The 20866-nt window shown below is 54.7% G+C and overlaps 1 protein-coding gene across 2 annotated transcripts; it reads left to right on the top strand.

The window, feature by feature from the left end:
* The first annotated feature begins 4812 nt into the window (after positions 1-4812).
* Positions 4813-20158, top strand: ISM2 (isthmin 2). Of its 2 annotated transcripts, XM_082618000.1 has the most exons (6): positions 4813-5268; positions 13870-14112; positions 15473-15842; positions 17535-17675; positions 17933-18016; positions 19296-20158. In XM_082618000.1, the coding sequence occupies exons 1-6, from the start codon at positions 5137-5139 to the stop codon at positions 19811-19813; spliced, it is 1488 nt and encodes a 495-aa protein (XP_082474126.1). In that variant the 5' UTR covers positions 4813-5136; the 3' UTR covers positions 19814-20158. The 2 variants fall into 2 exon arrangements, with proteins under 2 accessions (XP_082474126.1, XP_082474127.1); XM_082618001.1 differs by lacking the exon at positions 17535-17675.
* The last annotated feature ends 708 nt before the right edge of the window (positions 20159-20866 follow it).

The raw sequence follows: 20866 nt of genomic DNA, 5'->3' as shown, positions 1-20866 counted from the left end.
CAACTTAAAATGTCAGTTAATATGGGCGTTTAAATATATATATATATATCACTTTGCTATGCAGTTATTTCAGGATAAATGCAGTTAAGTTACAGATTTATTTTGAAGAGAGAAAACTCCTCTGATCTCTCTAGGACCTCTGCTTTCCAGAGGACAAAACATTACACACACTGGTTGTCTCTTCTTGAAACTGTAATATAAATCTAGGGTCCAGTCATATCACAAATATCATTACTTAACCAAGCACTTGGGGAAACACAAGTGTATTAAATACTGTCACTGGGAATGAGTAGAAATCTGGGACAAATAAGTATTGTTTAGTACATGGTTTAACACAGCCTACTTCAAGAATCTGATGGGATTCAAACAGGCATCAGCTAACCATTACTACCAAGGCTGATCATCAGAGTTAGTCGATAGAGGTGTGACTAATCCTTATTACTTTTTCTCATCCCTCTTTTTATTTAGCTTTGTCTTCATCCATTTCAGGTTTTATACCACCTTTTTCTGCAGATCACATCAGAAACCAGGAAGTTTATAACTAGGGGACATCAAAATCACACCCAAAGAATGGATCAAGTGGCAGTGGCAGATTCTCCTCCCACCTTTATTTTAAAAGCCTTACTGTAGAATATGGCGTACGTTCTAGAGTATTGAAAGAGAATGTTCAGGGGCAGGGTCTTTGAAGCACTAAACTTTTCGCTTTGCTTTGGAACATTTTTTCCCTTTAAAAAAACATTCTGGTCTCCAGAGCCCAGAGTACTGTTTGCTTGTTTGAAGAACTTCTCGTCACTGTCTTAAACTTTCGTGATAAGGTGAGGATTTCAGATGGTCAGACACCCCTCTTCCTCATGTAGTCATGGAAGGTGAACAGAAATAACCGGACACAACTACTAAGGGCTGCGTGTTTGCCTGATGCCCTTTCAGAGGCCAAGCCCCTATTTCTTCCCCCATGTGCCTCTTTCCAAATTGATGAGGATCTCTGGCCCCTTGTCATACTGGATTGGGCAGCAGCAGCACAGAACTTCTAGTCATGTCATAGGCAGTGAAGAGAGAGAATTTGGGTTCTTGTTTTGTATGAATTTGTGGCAAAACCACCTAGAAAAGATTAAATACAATTGACTGTCTCCTGGTTCTCTCTCTCTCTTTTTTTTTTTTGGCTGTGCCATGTGGCATGCAGGCTCCTAGTTCCCCGACCACGGGTCAAACCCGCGCCCCCTGCAGTGGAAGCGCGGCATCTTAACCACTGAACCGCCAGGGAGGTCCCTCCTGGTTCTCTTGTATAAAGAATTGCTGTGCCCTGACTCCCAGGGTGTCTTTCCTGGTGTTCTAGGTAAGCCAGCATAGGTTTTAATCTGTACTTGCTATAACCCATGTGGTTAGAAAAAATGGGAAAGTTGTGGTTTTCCTCTGTCCACTTTCATGAAGGTCAAGAACTGTTGAGTACTTCACACAGGTAAAATCATCTTAGCCCAAAGGAGTTATGAAGGGGGAGTTAGGAAAATCAAAGGATTCTTCTTGGCTGTTGAGCAGCTGTTTGCTTAATCCGTTAAGCCAGTTAATTAAAACACCTTCCTCGTAAAGAAAAGCTTGTCCATTCTCTCTTCAGCTTTATCCACATGAAATGCAGTGTTCAGGCTCCTAGCCATTTGCCATGTGCCCAGATAGCTGGGTTAGAAGGCTGGCTTCCTCCCTTATCATACAGAGGAAATGCCAGGACTAGCCAGTGATCCCTTTGCTTTTAATGTGTAGAAAATGCTGTTGCCCCTTTTGTCATTTCTAGTGACTTCTGTTTTCTAAGCACCTTTTGCTATAGACTGAGCCTTTTCTAGGGAGGAAACCGAAGGGGCTAGCTCGAGCCCTTATTGGAAATGTTTATTCTAATGTCTCTGCTGAGTCTGAGGTATCACGTTCCCAGTCATCCTTGGGACTGACTTGGGGGAGCTGTGGGCAAGGTCTCGTTTACTGTGTAGTACACGTGATAAATGGCCTTATAAACTGTGATTTTTTGTGGTATGATGAGTTTATTAAACTGACCATAAAGAATTCAGTGGCTCTTAAACTGCCTTTACTGTGTTTTTAATGAAGCACACCCAAAGCTCTGTTCTTTTGGAGCAGTTATGGGGAGGTTGAATGAATGAAAGGTAAAAATTAGAGCAGTGCCCTGATGTGCCAAGTGTCCTGCCTTGTTGCTGTCTGCATGGACAGTGGATCCTTCCATACACAAGGAGCCTTAAGCCCACTCAGTGTCTGCTTTTTCCAACACAGTTCCCGAGTTTCTTGTGCAAAGCTTTGTCATTTGGCCCAGGCCTTCCAAGGAAGTGTGGGACATATCACTGACTAGGGGGGAATGGTGACTTGTCTTCACCCTTGATGGTAGGTCTTGTGACCTCAGTGGTGTTAATGGTTGGAACGATAAAAAGCATCCTTGATGGTTCTTCACAGGATACTAGTGAGATCGCCATGTCAGCCAGCATGCCAATAGTCTTGATGATCCCTCTCTTGATAAAGGTAGCTAACATTAAGAAGGGGGAAAGAGATAAAATAAGAATAGAGAAATAGCTTATGGAGAGCCGAGATCTTATTTTGTTGGCCCATATTTTTTCATTCCTGTAAACTGGAATTTGCAAGAGGTGCTGTGCTAACCCTTCTCCAGACCTGTAATGCTCATATAATCTGAGAAAGAGAAGGGGAAATACAAATAAAACCTTCTAAAATTTAGTATTGTGTTAAAATGTCACTCTCTCCCTTGCCCACACCCCTCCCTGGTCTCCCTTTTTTCCCAGATGATTTTTCGTTGCTGTTGTTGTTGGATGACTGTCAAGCTATAAATGATGGGTTGGGGAGGTGTATCCATTTTGAGAGTGCCTGTTAAGAGCTGAAGGGGAACTACTTGAGATGACTTAAGAATCATCCCATGAAATATGTTGTTTTGCTCCAATAAAATACTCTGAAAGCTGTATCTGCCTCTATTCATTAAACCAATAAATACTGAGAGCTGTTTCCATGCCAGGTACTGCACTGAGCATTACCAATAACAGCAACAAACAAAAAGTTATGGTTCCTACTTTTGTAAACAAATAGGCACATGAACCATATATGTCATGTTAGAAACTGCGAAGTGCCATGAAGGAAAGGTAAAGAGGCTGATAAGATTGGAACCAGTGTCTGGTTTAGACAGAGGTGATAGAGGAAACTTTTCTAAGGATTGGAGGATCTGAAAGAAAGAGTGTGGTTGATGCTCGCAAGAGTGGTGAAGTGGGGCTCACCAGGAGGTGGGAGAGGCTGCTGCACCGGGTGACTTTATCTTACACACCGGGGAAAACCAGTGAAAAGTTGTAAGCATTGAAAAAATAAATACCCATTTGGGACTTCGCTGGTGGCGCAGCGGTTAAGAATCCACCCGCCAGTTCAGGGGACACGGGTTCGAGCCCTGGTCCGGGAAGATTACACATGCCGCGGAGCAACTAAGCCCGTGCGCCACGACTACTGAGCCTGCGCTCTAGAGCTGGCGAGGGGGAGCCCCATGCCAGAACTACTGAAGACCATGCGCCTAGAGCCTGTGCTCCACAACAAGAGAAGCCACCACAATGAGAAGCCCACGCACCGCAACAAAGAGTGGCCCCCTCTCGACGCAACGAGAGAAAAGCCCGCACACAGCAACAAAGACCCAATGCAGCCAAAAATAAATTTATTAAAAAACCAAAAAAACTGCAGAGTCCTGGGCAGTGCTTAGGGATAGGAATGGTTTCTCAGAAATGTGCCCAGTCTCCTAAGAGTTTCTAAGGCTAAACCCAGATCCCAAATTTTACCCTATGGCCAGGTTGCTGGCATCCTTCCCAGCACCTCCAGGGATCTGCTGTCCCTGCCCAGAAGCCAGGCAGCCTTTGTGTTCCTCCATATGGCCCCTGGGTAGGCATCTTCCTAATAATGCCTCTGACTGCTCCTCACCTACCTGTCCAAACCCCACCCCACCTGCCCTGTGTCACGGAGCTCACAGTCCCTAACAGCCCCCGGCCATGAAAATCGTCACTGCCACTCATAGTTCCTGATCATTATCATAAGCTGAGGTTTTATTTCGTGACCGCACGCCCTACACGGGAAGATCCCTGCACAAGTGTCCCTCTGGAGGGAGTGGGTGGCCCCACTGTTTTACCCAGGATGAAACTAGGTGACACCCAGTGGCAGGGCAGGATCTGCTGACCACTCCTTCAAATGCGGCCAGCTGCTGTCCTTCTGGGACTTTATCCTCACATCTGAGTCTCATCTCTCTCCTGGCTCTTCAAGTGCTGAACACCCGGGGGAAATTGGGTGCAGAGTGGCAGGTGTTTTTTCGAGTCTCCACCTCCAGCAGGGGAGCTGGAAGAGCCTTGGGGGAGTTACTTCCAGGCCTTCCTCCCCAAGCCAACCTACCTTGGTGCACATTTGCCCAAGAGCTGAAGGCTCCCGCGTTGGGCTGCGGCACGCCCCTCGCCCGCGAGGCTCTGGCGGTCGGTCAGCCCCGGCGTCGCCCTCAGGACCCCGCAGGAGTCGCATAGCTGGACTGGAGAGCGCCGGCAGGCGGGCTGCGACTTTCCCCGAACAGGAATTCGCTTGGGGCTGCGCCGGCGACAGCGGCGGGCACTCAGGGCGGGGAGGCGGCCAGATCAAAGGGAGCCGCCCGCTGGGCCAAGACTTGTCCGGGAGCGCGAGGGGCCACCCCTCCGGGGAGGGCGGGGGACATCCCGAGCGCCGACCCGAGAGCAGCCGGGGCGCCCACGCCGGGCCAGGGAGAGAGAGAGGGAGAGAGAGAGAAGAGAGAGGAGAGGAGAGGAGAGAGAGGAGAGAGAGGAGAGAGAAGACAGAGAAAAGAGAGAAGAGAGGAGAGAGAAGACAGAGAGAGAAAAGAGAGAGGAGAAGACAGAGCAGAGAGACAGAGAATAGAGAGAGAGAGAGGAGAGCCGCGCGCCCCCGCCCCGCGCGCCCCCGCGGCCGCCGGAGCTCCCCTCCCGAGCCCTGAACGCTGGCGCTGCCGGGCCTGCGCCGCCGTCCCAGCACTCCCGCCCACGGAGGAGGCGAGGCCCGGCGTCAACAGACTCGCCGGAGCGGCCCGGGAGGCGCGAAGGCGCCGGGCGGAGCAGCCTCGGCAGGGAGAGGATGCCTCGACTCCCCGGCCGCGCGGCGCTCCCCCTTTGCGTGGTGCTGCTGACCGCGCTGCTGGCCGCGGTGCGAGGACTCCCCCTGCGGAAGCCGCGGGGCCCCGGCTGGAGCCACGTGAGGCTGGCGGAGGTGAGCGGCGGGGCTCGGGCTGCGGCGCGCTGGGTTCCTGCTCCCCCGGCCCCCAGCTCTGGCCGCGCGGGGAGCAGGACCGGGACGCGAGTGGCGGCCTCTGAGTGCGAGGGGCGGGACCGGCCCGGACGTCGGCGGGCGTCGAGCGGTGGCCAGGTGCGCCGGACCTGCGGGAAACACCCCCGGGCTGTGAAGCAGGTCACCCTGGGGAGAAACGTTACTTCTGTGCTGAGTGAGATGCGCAGATACCCTGCAGCCGCCCGGCTTCCTTTCCCATCCGCCCGCCGCGTCCCCGCGGCTGCCTCGCCCTGAGCGAACCTCTCCTGCAGCCATGCGGTTCAGGTGCGCGCTCCGAGAGGAGTCCGGAGGATGCTCGAGGACCGCAGCGCTTTGCGGAGTGGCGGGCGGGTGTTGCTGAGGTTCCAGCGGTCAAGTGAGCCCCTGGTGCAGCCTCTTCGATCAAATCTTCAAAGGATTTGGGTCCTTTGGGGTGTGAATTGAGAGAAGGTGAGGTAGTAAGTGGGGGCCTCCAACTTTCTGGGTGGGACCTTTATATCATTAGGGACTTGAACAAGCAGAAGAGGTCGGTAAGAGGTAGAGGAGCGCTTTCTGGGGGTGGTGAGGGGCTGTGAGTGGGCTTTTGCCAAGACAGAGTAGTGAGACCAAGAGTAGTTTAGACACGAAGAGAAATCACCGTCTGTCAAAACCCGCGTCTCCCGTCGCCAGGGGTCAACAGTCCAGCCGTTCCCTCCTGGACCACAGCGGACTCATCCCCATGGGGACAAAGCCCGCCAGACTTGTTGCAGGGTTCGCAGGAGCAGGCCTGTGTGGCAGGGGGTCCTGGCCTCTCAGTGCACGGAGCAATTCTAGGGGGAGGCCGGAGTGGCTCTTCTCATTTTCCAGATGAGGACACTCAGGGCCCGAGGCGGGTTCAGGAGAGCAGTGAAGTGAGCCAGAGCCCGAGCTTGGGGCCCTGTCAGTGCCCAGGCTGCTGAGGCCCTCCAGAGGCAACGGGAAGAAAGCACGTCCCCTGCATTTTAGGGGGGGGGTGTCTCTGTGGACCCTTGTTTGTCCATCTTTTTTTCATGACTGCTCTCCCTCCTAAGGAGATTTTTAGACTCTATTTGTTCTAAGTGCCTCCCCCATGAAATTTTAATACCACAGATATGCTCTCTATTCATGCACTAAGGCCCTTTGGAGTGTTACAAACCATTGTATTGCAATAATACTTAGATTTTTTGGCCTCCTCCTCCCAGATCTAATTTTTGCCCCTGTTGAGAGTACATCCTGTAGACCAGGGGTTCTCAACCTCCACACTACCATCATCTTGGGGTTATACACTTCTTTGTTGTGAGTCGTAGCATTGTAGGATGTTTAGCAGCATCTCTGCCCTCTACCCACTAGATGCCTGTAGCACCCACTGCCCATATTTCCTGTGGGATACCCCCTCTTCCTGCCCGTTGTTGGGAGCCACAGCTGAACACAAATCCAGAGGAACTGAACAGCCTCTGGCCAGTCCACTTCCTCAGTGGAGATGACAATGGAAATAAAATTAACTGAATTGGCATAAATACTTTTTTACTTACCCCTTTGATTGTAATTATTTTTAGTATGTTTGCCAGGTCTTCCCCCAAGACCAGCCCAGAGGATGAGTTATTTCAGCGCCAAAGTCACATCCCCAGCCCTGGTATAGAGCCTGGCAGAGCCCTCAAAAACATTTTCAAACAAATTACTGGCATGGAGGAAAAACAGAGCTTGGAGCCCGAGGCCTGGGGTTCTGGTCCCAGCTGGTTATTAACTCATGTGTGTGTGACTCCCCTTGGACAATTTCCTGACATTTGAAATGAGGGGCTAAGTCATCTCCATGGTCCCATCCAGCTCAAACATTGTTTCCCAAGTGTGAATGATGTGTGCTAAAGCAGTCACACATCAAAGGTGTGAGCTGAGGAATCATGTTGCGAGAGTGCACACTGCTATTCTAGGGCTTTGGTGATGCGTCAGACATCGCTGACCAGCCCAGAGGGCTTTGTGAAGGAGCTGAAGAACATAAACCCCCCCTGGATCCAAAGGTGTAGGATGGCTGCAGGGCAGTAAGCATCCCTTGGGCCTGACAGACTCAGTACAAAGTACTTAACGTGATGTTATTTCATTGTCAAATGTCTGACATGGGCATCATCCCCATTTTCCAGATGAAAAAATCGAGGCACAGAGATGGTAAGCCTCACTGGGATTGGGAGCCAGATCTGTCTTTCCAGAGCTACACTGAGACCTTTGCGTGTCATGCTCCAGCCTGCTCATCTGAAGTCTTGAAATCATTACTATCGTGAACAAACTATGCCATCCTCTCTCTGGGCAGGCCTGTTGCTGAGCCACAGTCAAGTGGGAATGAGAACCCATTTCGTTGGGTGGCATGCGGGGTGAGAAAGCACTGTCCACGTGGGTGGCCTCGTCGTTACAAGGGGCTGGGGCCACGCAATTTGTTGGGTGCTGGACGAGCAAAGAATGATACAGCTCTGCCTTGGGTATCTTCTATTCTAGTCGGGATCAGAACATCACCCATACAGCTACAGGGCATTTTGTGTTCCTAGTCTTGTTGTCCTCATTTGAAGGACAAGGAAACTAACAGTGGGTCCAATAACTAAGCCAGGATCCAAACCCAGCTTTGCTTAATTCTCCAGCCCCTGGGCACCTAACCCTGGCACCCACCACCTCCTAGCCCAACAAGGTAAGACCCTGGGGCAGGTCGGAGGGGAGCTGGGGACTTGCAGCCACAAGAGGGTAATGGAGGTTAGAACTAGGCAAGAGAGAAGAATTGATAGAGGGCAGCTCCTCGGCTTCAAGGACTGTCCCGCAGGAAGGATTCCCCCACGGGGCAGAGCTGGGCACATTTCATGCTGCGGCAGCAGGGATTCAGCTGCCATGGGAGGAAGTACTTTGTGAGGGTGCAGGCTGAGATGAAGGACTAAACACAGAGAAAGGAGCTCCCCAACCCGGGGCAGCGTCATGCACGTGGCAGGGGTACTTAGGCAGCACTTCAGTCCTGGTGCATCATCCAGCCAGTTACCGGGCAGCAGGGCCTGGACTGCATGGTGGGTTGAAAGGTCTCATCTGCCAGGTGGGTGGCACCGAGAAGCAGGTATTTTTCTGAAGATTGGCCTTCTTTGGTTGGGGTCTTTCTGGCCTAATCAGTGAGCAACTGACAGAAGGGGAACTGGAACCCAGGTCTGTGTGATGCGAGCCTGTGGCCTTGCCCTCCGCCACCTCCTGCATCTGAGCACCTTCCCGCCCCTTGACTGTGAACTTTGTTCTCCCTCCAGACCATTCTTCTCGCTCTGAGAGGTCGGAACCACTGGAAAGGTGGTTGAGGGAGAGAAGGAAGGTCAGGAACTGAAGCCTGGAGGCTTGGCCGCTCAGTGGTCCCAGACAAGGCCCAGCCTCACTGGATCTCAGTCTCCTAATCGTCCCTGCCCTTCTCACCTCACTTGGTTGTTATGAGGATCAACGGGAAGGATGGATATGAAAAGCAGAACATCGTGTCCTAGTGTTTTGTTCGTTCGACACATTCCGCACCCCACAGTGGCAGGCAATGAACCAGAAGGTGCTGCCCGTGCCTGGAGCCGGCAAAGCACAAGGGTTAAGAGCACAGACTCTCTAGCCAGATCGTCTGCCTCAAAACCTGGTCTGCCAGCCCCCTGTGTAACCCTGAGCAAGTTCCTTCACCTCTCGGATCCTTGGCTGCCTCCTCTAGGAAGTGAGGGTGATGCTGGTTCCTCGTGGCTATGAGGATTCATTGGGTCAGTACCTGCAGGGTGCTCGACAGCACTGGCTTCATAGTTCATGGGGCCCAGTGCAGAATGAAAATGTGGGGTCTCTAAGCATTTCAAGATGGCAACAGCAGAGCAGTAAACCCGGTGCAGCGTGCTGTACAGGTGCACAGGTCACACAGCATGAAGCCAGCCCTGGTGCTTGGAGGGTGTGCTCTGAGGTAGGTCTCCCTCCCAGACCAGGGTGGGCTGGGTTAGAACAGCGCCACACCAGTGAGGAGGGTGACATCCAACCCCATTCCTCTGCCGGTGGTCCTCTGGCCTGTCTGGAGAAGCAACTGCCTTTGAATGATGGGGCTCCAGCACCTCTGGGAAGCCGTGGTGACTGTGTGTGCAGCCCGGGCTCTGTAGGGATGCGCCTGGGCCTCAGCCAGTGGTTGCGGGGAGGAGAGATGCTGGACTGCACCTGGCAACTGGATTTCATTATCTGGAACAAGTTTCTGACCCCTGAGAGGAGGCAGAGGGGAGAAGGGAGAGTGGGGGGACTGTGAGGGGAGCTGAAGCAGGTTAGCAGGCAATGTTCAAGCAATGCAGTAAGGGTTTGTGGGTAGGGGGGCTCTTATGTTAACTGGAAACACGTGGGTCAGGGCTGCCCTGCCAAGCCTGGGAGCATATGCGTGGGCCCGTGTGTGTGTGTGTGTGTGTGTGTGAGAGAGAGAAAGAGAGAGAGAGGGAGAGAGAGAATGAATGGTGGGGACATATCTTGGTGTATATCTATATATCTCATGTTTATCTGGGTAATGACACCATCTCCAAAAGAATGGGGCTGTGTATATGTACACGTGTGAAACTCCACATTTAAGCATAAAAGATGTGGGAGGTGGTCCCGTGGGATAGGGCAGGTGTTCTTAAACAGGCCGGAGCCTCAGAATTTGCTTCAGAATGTCATGGAAATACACCGCCCAGAGATCTGCATCAGTAGTGGAGGGGGAGCGGTCTTTAGACCAAATAAAGTGTAAAGAACCAACACCAGGCTGGTGAGAGGGGTGCTGCCCGCTCTCTCTCTGAGAACTATCTATCACCACCTCTAGGTAACACTCACTGCATGTGCCAGGCGCCGTTCTAACTCAGCAGCCCTATGAGACAGGGATGGCCGGCCCTTTCCCTAATTTACAGGAGAAACTAAGGCAGATTAAGTAACCTGCCCACGGTCATACAGCCAGTAGGTGTCCAAGTTGGGGTTTGATCCCAGGTGATGTGGCCTCCAGGCTGCACTCGTTACCACCACCTTCAGGGGCCAGACAAGAAGATGAAAGCCGAAGCGCTTTTTGAATGCAGAGGGGGTTGCGCTTGAGGGGTAACTGGCCTGAGTGTCTGTCTGCGCAGGCGCGTGTGCACCGATGCCTGGGCGTTGAGATCCGGCAGAGCTGAGTCTGAACCTAAGCTCCCATAGTGTAACCTGTGAGACCTTATGGAAATCCCTTACCCTCTCTGAGCCTCCACAGCCTCATCGTTAACACAGAGATAGTCACACTCACCCCTCATCATTGCTGGCATTCGTTCAGTTACTCAGAAATGATTTACTGAGTGCCTGTAGCGTGCCAGGCACTGTGCTAGGCATGCAATACAGCGTGAACAAAGCAGACAAACATTTCTACCTGCACGGAGCTTACACCCTAGCTGGAGTAAGTGTCAGAAGGTATGTAAAGGGCCTGGTCTAGGCGCGGTACAGAAGATGCGCTCAGACAGTGCTTACACGTCAGGGCTCTGAATGCTCTGCCCACATCCCTGCAGGCCTCACTTCCAGTTGCCTGAGGGCTTTTCCTGGCACCAGGGCCTGCTCTGAGCTGTGCACGGCCAGCCCGAAGCGCCTGGAGTGCCCATCCTCTCCCCCACCCAGCCTCCCTCAACCGATGACTGATGACATAACTGAGGCGCCCAGTGGGATGCACTCCAGTTGTGCACCGTGGTCACTGGCTTCATGGAGCGTTCTTTATTAGCTGCCTCCCTTCCCTGACTTGCTCCCTCACTGCCTGCTGGTGTCTCCAGGGATCACCTTCCAAAGGAACCACTTGCCCTTGGATCTTTGTCTCAGGGTCGGCTTCTCAGGGAACCCAAACTAAGATCAGATGTCCCCGTCCGCTCCGGGGAGTTCCCCAGGGGCTGACACACAGGGCAGGAGGCTCCAAGAGAGGAAGGGTGGTGTGTGTGGCTGTGATGTTGAGCCAGGGCTTTCTAGGGTCTCTGCTCATCGTCTGGTCCGATTGGGCACCAGGGTGGGGAGGGCTGGAAACGGACACTTTGAATCCCTGCTCGGTACCAGCTCTGTCCCATCACCGTTTCCATTTTACAGATGAGGATGCTCACAGAGGTCATGTCGCCTGCCAGGGTCCCACAGGTCAGAAGCCAGGCCACCACTGGCATTCAGACCCAGGCAGCCTGACCCTAGAGCAGGGTTTCTTAACTGCAGCACTGGTGACATTCTGGGCTGGGTAATCCTTGCTGTGAGGTTGTGCTATGTATGCATTGTAAGATTTCTGGTTTCTACCCACTAGATGCCAGTAGCACCCCCTTCCCCGCCCCAGCTGTGACAACTACAAATGTCATTGCCAGATGTCCGCAGATGAATCCTGGTGTTTGTGCCCAGGAGGCTGGGGCATCTAAATCAGGTAGGAAGGCTGCAGACCCTGAACTGCTGCTGTCCCAAGTCCGCCTGTTTCTGTGCCCAGAGGCTGCAGACAGAGGAACTGCTGAGCAAAGTCGTGGGGACAGTTAGGGCTTCCGTGGAATTATGGGTGGGAACTGCTAGGAAGGAGGCATCTGGGGATGCTCCAGGCCTCCAGGATTGGCCAGAGAAGGGGTTGGGTTGTTCCATTACTCATCTACCCATCTTCTGCTCATCCGTCCTGGCTATCTGGACCAGAACACTTTCATTCATCGAGAGACTCTGGGCCCCGGTTGAGATGGGCCCACGGCTGCCCTGGGACCAGGTGTTTAGTGCAGGAGCCTTGTTTGTTTTGGTTCTGTTTTTTGTTTTTTTGGCTGCGCCACATGGCATGCGGGATCTTAGTTCCTTGACCAGGGATCAAACCCGTGTTCCCTGCCGTGGAAGCATGGAGTCTTAACCACTGGACCACCAGGGAAGTCCCAGTGCAGGAGCCTTAGAGCCAGGCCTCTGGGGACCACAGAAGGAGGGGGTCAAAGGGGAGAGACATGAGAAACAAGACTGATTCAGCCCCTGATTTGTGAAGTAGACTCAGCGCTCTCACCTGCAGTGTTGGAGCATGATGGTTAAGAGTGTGAGCTCTGGCTGCCTGGTTCAAATCCTGCTTCTAACAGTAAATGTCTGTGTGACCTCAGGCAAGTTACTTGCCTTTTCTGTGCCTTAGTTTTCATGATCAAAATGGAGATGACAGCTAGCCCTTACCTCTGAGGGTTGTTGGGAGGATTAAATGAGTGATTTAAGTGTTTAGAATAGTGCCTGGCACACAGTGGATGCTGTGGAGTGTTTGATAAATAAAATTCTGACAATCCTTCCAGGTAGGAATTCTTATTCTCATTTTTTTTTTGTTTTTTTTTGTTTTTTTTGCGGTATGCGGGCCTCTCACTGTTGTGGCCTCTCCCGTTGCGGAGCACAGGCTCCGGATGCGCAGGCCCAGCGGCCATGGCTCACGGGCCCAGCCGCTCCGCGGCATATGGGATCCTCCCAGACCGGGGCACGAACCCGTATCCCCTGCATCGGCAGGCGGACTCTCAACCACTGCGCCACCAGGGAGGCCCCTTATTCTCATTTTGTTGATGGGAAATCATCAAATTGAATGAGCAAGTAAGAAGGAGAGCTGGGATTTGAACCCAAGCTGATCTGACTCTCCAGACCCATGTTTTTCAGCCGTACCGCACTGCCCGAGGTATGAGGCGGGAGGTGGGCTCAAGGCTGTGGCCTGGGTGAGGCAGGGTCCACAGGCACCTGGCCCCTGAGGCTCACAAGGCAGCTCTGGACAGGGCTCTTTCTGCCCTGGTGTAGAGACCTGGGCAATGGCTGCAGCCTGGAGGTAGGTGCTGACCCAGTGCTCCACTGTCTGAGCAGGGAAGGCCAGAGCAAGAGTCAGAGACAGCCAGGATCTGCTTTCACTTACTATTTGAGCTGCATCAAGGACAGTCCCAGTGTGGACCTCATGGCACTGGCTGGTGGAGGGAATTAACTGGCAGACAGACGGCCACACAAGCAGCCTGGAATAGGAAAAGGGGCCAGGCCCCAGGTGAGCAGGCGGAGGAAGGTTGCTATGGTCAGGGATGCCAAGAAATACAGCCCCCGCACGGATGGCTTGGGAAGGCCAGGTGGCAGGGGAGTGTGCTGAGGGGAAGGGCCTGGGCCTGCTGCCCACCCCCCTGTCGGCCCTCTTGAGCCTTCCTGCCCTCACGTGGGAGGGCCTGGGTGTCTGTTCTCTGACAAGGGCCCTGGGGGATTCTGAGGCAAGTGTCTGCAAACTGCACTTTGGAACCACTGCCTTAAACACCTCACTTCCCCTCTGGGCCTCAGTTTGTTCATCTGTGAAATGAGCAGATTGGATTGTGTTTCTTCCATGTGTAGAAACCTGATTTGAACCCTCCTTCTCATGCCTCATGCTGGCATCATTTGCCTGAGCGCTTTGTGGACGCAGTCCACCCTCTGAGGTGTTAAAGCAGACACGTTTGGATGAACAGTCTCAAGGCGAGTTTGTGACCTGGTCTGCCCCCTGGGCTCCCGAATCTCCCCCTGCTCCCGCCCCCCACCAGCCTTTTCCGGGTTCACATGGGCGCTGACCTCAGGCACCCCTCCCTCCCATCTCTCCCTCAGGTCTCGGCCTCCCCAGACCCCAGCTCTCCTAGAGACGAAGAGGAGACCCCTTTGCTCTCCAGAGCCCGCCTCCAGGCAGGGCTGCGCCGACACAGACGCTGGGCTCTCACTGAGCCAGCGGCCCTGACCCTGGACAAGACCTCCTTGCCCGGGACCCTGGAGGACGCACCCTTGCTGCTGGAGCTGCAGAAGCTGCCGGGATTGGCCAACACAGACTTGAGTGCCCCAAACCCCAATATCCAGGTGAGAGCTCCAGGGGGGCCGTGGGCCCAGTGGACGCCTGGAGAGAAGCTGGGCTGAAGAGCTCCGCTCTGAGGTCAGGCGTCCCATCCGGTATTGCTTGGAGGGCAGGGGTCCTGTGCAGGTCGGAGAAGGTGACAGCCCCCCGCCCTGCCTGTGGAGCAGTGGGAAGTGGAAGTGCTCCCCCCTTTCTAGCTCCAGACCGTGAGCAAGTCCTGTGGCTCTCTGAGCCTCCGTTTCTTAGACCATAGCAAGGGGCAAACAGCACCAACCTGGCAGGGCTGTCATGAGGACCAAACGAGCAGAGACCGTTTTGTGAGCTGCAGGAGATTCCTGGAATACGGGGAGAGGTCTAGTAGAAAGGCTGAAGGTCTGATCATCCCCCAGGCCCAGCCCTCACTGCAGGCTCCTGACAAAGCACGGGGTGGGCTGGGGGGGCGGCGGCCTGCCCACCAGAGGGGCTTTATGGAAGAGAAAACTAGAGGGGTTGGTGGAATCCAGTTTACATACTCCACCATCAGTCCCGAACCCCTAATGACAAGAATTCCTGCATTTTGTGTACCATCTATAGCTCACAAAACACTTTCACCAAAAGAGAAAATAGATCACAAAAATATAGAACACACAACATTCTAAAGTTGTTTAAAAGTGTGTGTGTGAGTATGTGTGTGTGTGTCTATATATCTAAACTTGGAAGGTTAATCACCAAAATGTTACCTGTCAGAGATGGAATATGGGTGATTTCCATTTTCTTCTTTATATTTTGCTTGTTCTTTTCCCCAAATTTTGTTCTGTGACCTCCTATCACTTTGTAAGAGCCAAAAGTGATGTTTTTAAAGTTCACTTTCACATAAATGGTTTCATGTTACTTATTTCCTGTCCACAATGTAGTGGGCGAGAGCCCTCCCCAGGGCTGTTGTGGGGATCTGCTGTCATTTGGCCTCATTTTCCGGCCCTAGAATGAGGAAATGGAGATTCAGGGCCGTCAGTGGCCTCAGCAGTTGGGCAGCCTGTGGGCTGGTGGAGCCAGAATTCAAACCCAGCTTTTCTTAAATGAGTGGGTCTCCACCCTGGCACATGTTAGGACCACTACGCCTGGCTCTACCTCACACCAGTTAAATCTGTGTCTGGGGTGGGGTCAGGGGCTCAGGAATCTCCAGCAGATTCTGATGCACAGCCAGGTCTTAGCCTGTGACCCTCTGTGCCCGGGGAGACCAAGAAGGTGGACCAAAAGAATGGGCTGGTTTGGAGAAAAGGTTGGGCGTCTCCCCCTGCCCCTGCCCCCAGGCTTGTCATCTCCCCAGCCTTTGGAGTCTGGCTCTGAGCCCTCCCTTATTGGCCGGGTGTGTCTGTACCTCTGCAGGTGACCATCGAAGTGGTGGAGGACCCCCAGACTGAGGTGGAGATGGACCTGCTGGCTGAGCCTAACAATCACTGGTCCCAGGGTGCCCCCAGCTGGCTGCCTGCCAAGGAACTCTTCTGGCCCCTATTCTGGGGCTACCTGGAGGGCGAGGAAGGGAGGCCTAGTCTCAAGGGCAGAGCCCCAGGGGAAGAGGAGGAAGAGGAAGAGGAGGATTACCCTCCAGAGTACAGTGAGAGTGAGGACCAAGGGGACAACGATGAGGAAGACAATGACGATGACCAGGAGCATGGGTTCAGTGGGGCCGCAAGAGGCTGGGAGCAGGGCTGGTTGTCCCCGGGGGACCGGGCCTTCCGGGAGCCTGAAAGCTACGGTAAGCTCCCCCATCTTGATATCCCTGGCCCTGGAGGTCCTGAGTGGAAATGGGGGTGAGAGCTTCCTGGGCAGGGGCAGCTGGGGAGGCCTGGAGCTTAGGCCTGTGAAGACATCATCATCAGCCAAGCATTACCCATAGCTTGCAAAGTTTGCTTGTTTGTTTTTTAAACATTTGACCCTCACAATAGCCCTGAGATCCCCTAAGCAGAACAGACATTTGTTAATAATATATATATTCATATCTGTTTCCAACAAATTAAGAAATATTATAAATCCCACCACTCACAGCTGACCTCACCTTCAGACTGTGTGAGTTTGAACCCTGGGTCTGCTGCTTCCCAGCTGAGTGACCTTGGGCAAGTTAACCTCCCTGGGCCTCAGTTCCTTCTTCTCTAAAATGGACATGGGCACAACCCTGACTACGTAGAATTGGGTGTAGAGAGTAGTAAGTGAGTTAGTACTTTTTTTTTTTTTTAAGAAGATGTTGGGGGTAGGAGTTTATTAATTAATTAATTAATTTTTGCCGTGTCGTGTCTTCGTTTCTGTGCGAGGGCTTTCTCTAGTTGTGGCAAGCGGGGACCACTCTTCATCGCGGTGCGCGGGCCTTTCACTATGGCGGCCTCTCTTGTTGCGGAGCACAGGCTCCAGACGCACAGGCTCAGTAGTTGTGGCTCACGGGCCTAGTTGCTCTGCGGCATGTGGGATCTTCCCAGACCAGGGCTCGAACCCGTGTCCCCTGCATTAGCAGGCAGATTCTCAACCACTGCGCCACCAGGGAAGCCCGTGAGTTAGTACTTTTAAAGTGCCAGTACATAGTAAACAAAGTATTGGCTATTACTTTTTTTTTAGAAAGCAACATAACAACGTAGACTATTCAGAAAATATCACCTAAAGCCTGCCCCCCGCCCCATGACAGGCATTTTTTTTTTGCATATTGCAGTTTCAGTTTTCCCTGGGTACAGACATGTTTCACACACAGTTACAGCACTCCTCCCCGGAGCCCTGGTGTCTCATCGATGGTTCAGACTAACTTGTAGCAGGCTTCTTCCATTTCACCAAAGTCATGTAAGCTAACAGGCAGAATTTTCATGACTTTCAGCTTTTCTTCCATTGATTTTCCTTAAACACTTGGTACCAGCCTGCTCAGGCCTGCCTGGGAAGTGAGGAGAGAGCTGGGTGTGTGTGTCAGTACTTTGGGGGTTCCACAGAGAGCCCTGGGTCTCAGGCCCGCGCAGCCAAAGGCCTGTGGGTGCTGTCATGGTGCATTTGGGTCCCTCAGACCAGGACGTGGGGAGCAGGGACATTCTTTAGTACCCCCATTGCAAGGGAAGTATTGTCACCCTTGGTTTTGATTGACATAAAAATTGTAGCTCAGAGGTGTCAGGGGACTTGCCCAAGGTCCCCTCAGCAGTGGTCAGGTGGCCTCCAGGTGGCTTTACCTCTTCGTTGCCGTGTGGGCACAGAGTGGGTGGCTGGGAGTTGTGACACTTCCTGCACTTGCCCGGGTGTTCACTGCACAGGGGTACCCAGATGAGCAGACGAGTGGGGCTGAAATTCAGCCCATGCTCCGTCCGCTCGGGGCGTCCTGGCCCGGGCCGTATCCTCCCAAGGGAGGGGTGCCTTCTGCTAATTCACACCAAGGCACCCCGTGGGCTCTGCTACCTCACCCCGGCTCCCTGCCTTGACGCAGACTCTGAGCTTCAAGAGGAATGGAGCCCCTGGTCTCCCTGCAGTGGGAGCTGCAGCAGCGACAGCCAGCAGAGGACTCGGCCCTGTGGCTACGCCTGCACTGCCACCGAGTCCCGTGCCTGCGACCTGCCCCCCTGTCCTGGTGAGACGAGCCCCATCTCCTGCAGACGGAGCGGCTTACACGCTGGACTTGGTCCCCTGGGAATGTGGGCGTGTAAGCCTTGTATAGGGTGGGCTTGGGAGAGGGGAGGCAGGAAGCTCACACACACGGTGGTCCTGCCCCGTGCCAGGCCTGTCCCAGATGCCGCGGGCACTGAGAACCTAGTGAGGGCTGGGCTCCCATCGGGAGCACAGAGGTGCCCTGCGGCACCACCAGCCTGGCCTCCTCTCTTCCCAAAGGCGCTGAGGACAAGGACCCCTTGGGCTTCCCCAGTGAGGGGTGGCGGCCCCTGGCCCACAATGCTACGGACATGCTCAGCCCAGGTCAGTGGGGAGCTAGGCCCTGCCCTTGGGGGTTTGGGGGAAACTTCTCTCGGGAGGGTGGAGCCTCACCGCACGGGCAGGAATCTTGCCTCCAGCCACCGAGGCAGAGAGTACATCTTCCAGGTGGAAGGTTAGCCTCCCCAACAAGGGGACCGTAACATTTCCAAGCCCCCTAGCCAGACCCATTGGCCTTTCCCAGCCTGATATTCCTGCTGGGAAGAAGGTCTTGAGGGGAGCCCAGAGCTTGGAGATCATCTAGTGGGGCGTATGCTCCCTGGCAGCAGGATAGGATGGGGACATTCTGGCTTCCACTCCCTGGTCACTCTTTGAGGCTCCTGGCAGGCTCTGTCTGGGGAGCAGTTGCCCTCAAAAACAAGTCAAGGTCTAGAGCTCCAGGACTGCTCCTTCCGGCTGCTTGGAGCAGGCCGCGCTTTCCCCAGCACACTCCACATCTGTGTCTCTTGCACCCACCCCACAAGGAGGCAGGCAGCTGCCGACAGCCCCCTTGCAGATGGGTCCCGTGCTCAACGCCACAGAAGCTCACTGAACCGGGAGGGTGCACCTGGCCCTGTGTGGGGCAGGGGATTCCCAGAAGACCAAGCCCAGTCCCTGCCCTCAAGGGGCTCAGGTCTTCGGGGGAAAGACACACACAACCAACTTAGGTACAGCACTGCCAAGTGGGCCCAAGGGTCTGCAGCAAAGAGGGAGGAGCAGTTCGTTCTGGGTGGCCCGGGTCAGAGGCCACATTTTCCAAGGTAGGGAGAGGGGGGGAGGGTAGCATAGACAGAGGGGTCACAGGGGGCCCAGAAAGACAGAGTGAGCCTGAGAAAGGCAAAGTTAAGAACAAGAATGGGCCAGTGGTGAAAACAGTGAAACATTTTCTTACCGGGAGGCTAAAACTGCTGTCCCTGCCCCCACCCACCCCAGCTCATTCCCCACGATCCCAGGATCTTTCCCGCCATCCAGCATCTAAAGGGACAAGGCCTATCTCCGCAGAGGGCCTGTAGGCCCCTTCTCCAGCCCCCATTCGGCCACGGCCTGTTGCTTCAGCTTGCCTGGGTGGTGTGTGGTTGCCCTTATCTGTCAACAGCGGCAGCCAGGTCAGACTGCCCCCCGCTCTGGTGTGGGTCCTTCCCCTCCTGCCCCTACGGCTCTACCAAGCCACAGCTTTGCACCAGCTGGGGCCTAGGCCTTCCCCCTCCGTGCATTGGCCCTTGACCAGTCCCCCCAACCCCAGGGGCTGACCGGTCCCCTTTCCACCCTCCCCTGCCCTCTGCAGATGTGGACAGCTGTGAGAAGTGGCTGAACTGCAAGAGTGACTTCCTAGCCAAGTACCTGAGCCAGGTGCTGCGGGACCTGCCCAGCTGCCCGTGTGCGTACCCGCTGGAGGCCGTGTCCAGCGCCGTGAGCCTGCAGGACGAGCACCAGGGCCGCAGCTTCCGGTGGAGGGACGCCAGCGGCCCACGCGAGCGCCTGGACGTGTACCAGCCCACGGCCCGCTTCTGCCTGCGCTCTCTGCTGTCCGGGGAGAGCAGCACGCTGGCCGCCCAGCACTGCTGCTACGACGCGGGCAGCCGTCTGCTGACCCGAGGCAAGGGCGCCGGCGCGCCCGACCTCGTCAGCACCGACTTCTCGCCCGAGCTGCACTTCAAGGTGGACACGCTGCCCTGGATCCTGTGTAAGGGGGACTGGAGCCGCTACCACGCCGTGCGGCCCCCGAACAATGGCCGGGCCTGCACGGACAACCCCCCCGAGGAGGAATACCTGGCGCAGTTGCAGGAGGCCAAGGAGTTCTAATGAGGGCTGCTGTGCTGGAGAACTTCCCTCGCAGGCCGCTCACCCTGCCTGGCCCAGACCCGGTGAGGCCAGTCTGGTACCTCGAGCCCTCTGCCTTTGAACCTGAGGGCGGGGAGGTCAGCACCCCAGGTGTCGGTGTGGGGTTGGGGAGAAGGTTGAAGCGTGTATAAGGCCCAGGGTGAGAGGAGGGAGCTCAGCTCCCAAGGCCCCCAGGGCTGCCCCAGATGCGTATCTGTGGCGGCCTTACCTCTTGCCCGCTGGGAGGCGCTGTCGCAGCCTGGACGCCCATTGTCCTCCCTCTCCCTCTGTGCTCAGGTGTGCGCCTGGCTCTCCACACACCCTGATTCCCGGGGCCTGCGGTGAGTCTCGTCATCCCGGCCCGCGGGCCAGCGGCCAGCCAGCCCTGGGCCAGCAGCCCTCCTTAGCGCTGAGCGGTCACACGTGGCCCGCTTGCTCACCCCCGCTGGGAGGGTTAACCTCAGCCCCAAGTGGCCTTTCGTTGGACACCACTTTAGTCCAGGGCTGAAGGCCATCAGTGGGACCGTAAGTGGATAGACAGGCCGTGGCAGCCAAGACAAGGCAGGATCCAGGTGCAGAACGGATCAATGAATTCTGGTCCCTTTCTTTGTCCAGCTCACCTCTGTTCTGTCCAGGTTGTAGGAATGTGTGGGGCTGGGAGATCACAGCGCCCTGAATGAGCACAGCAGCCAGGCTTGGGATGGGTTCAGAACCAGCCCAGAAGGATGGGTCATGTGCAGGGTGGGCTGGTAAATCAGCTCTCCCGGGGTGGGTGGCAGGGGAACAGCCCCAATTTGTAGCATTTGGGCAATTTCTGTGGTGTAAACGTTCCCACTGTGGCCCACTTCAGGCTCCCAAGGTGATGTCGCTGAATACGCTGAGCTCAGAGTTGGGAAGAGATGCATATGATCAGCTCTCCCAGCACACCTCTTGCCTCTTCCCTGCCTCCCCTCACCCCATCTCCCCTCCCCTCTGCAACCACACTTTCTTGCCTTCTGTGGGGTTGAAATGCTGATATCCCAACTGTCTCTTTTC

Source organism: Mesoplodon mirus (genome assembly GCF_964341445.2).
Source record: "Mesoplodon mirus genome assembly, chromosome: 4".
Lineage (NCBI taxonomy): Eukaryota > Metazoa > Chordata > Mammalia > Artiodactyla > Ziphiidae > Mesoplodon > Mesoplodon mirus.
This window is presented reverse-complemented; position numbering and strand designations above follow the sequence as displayed.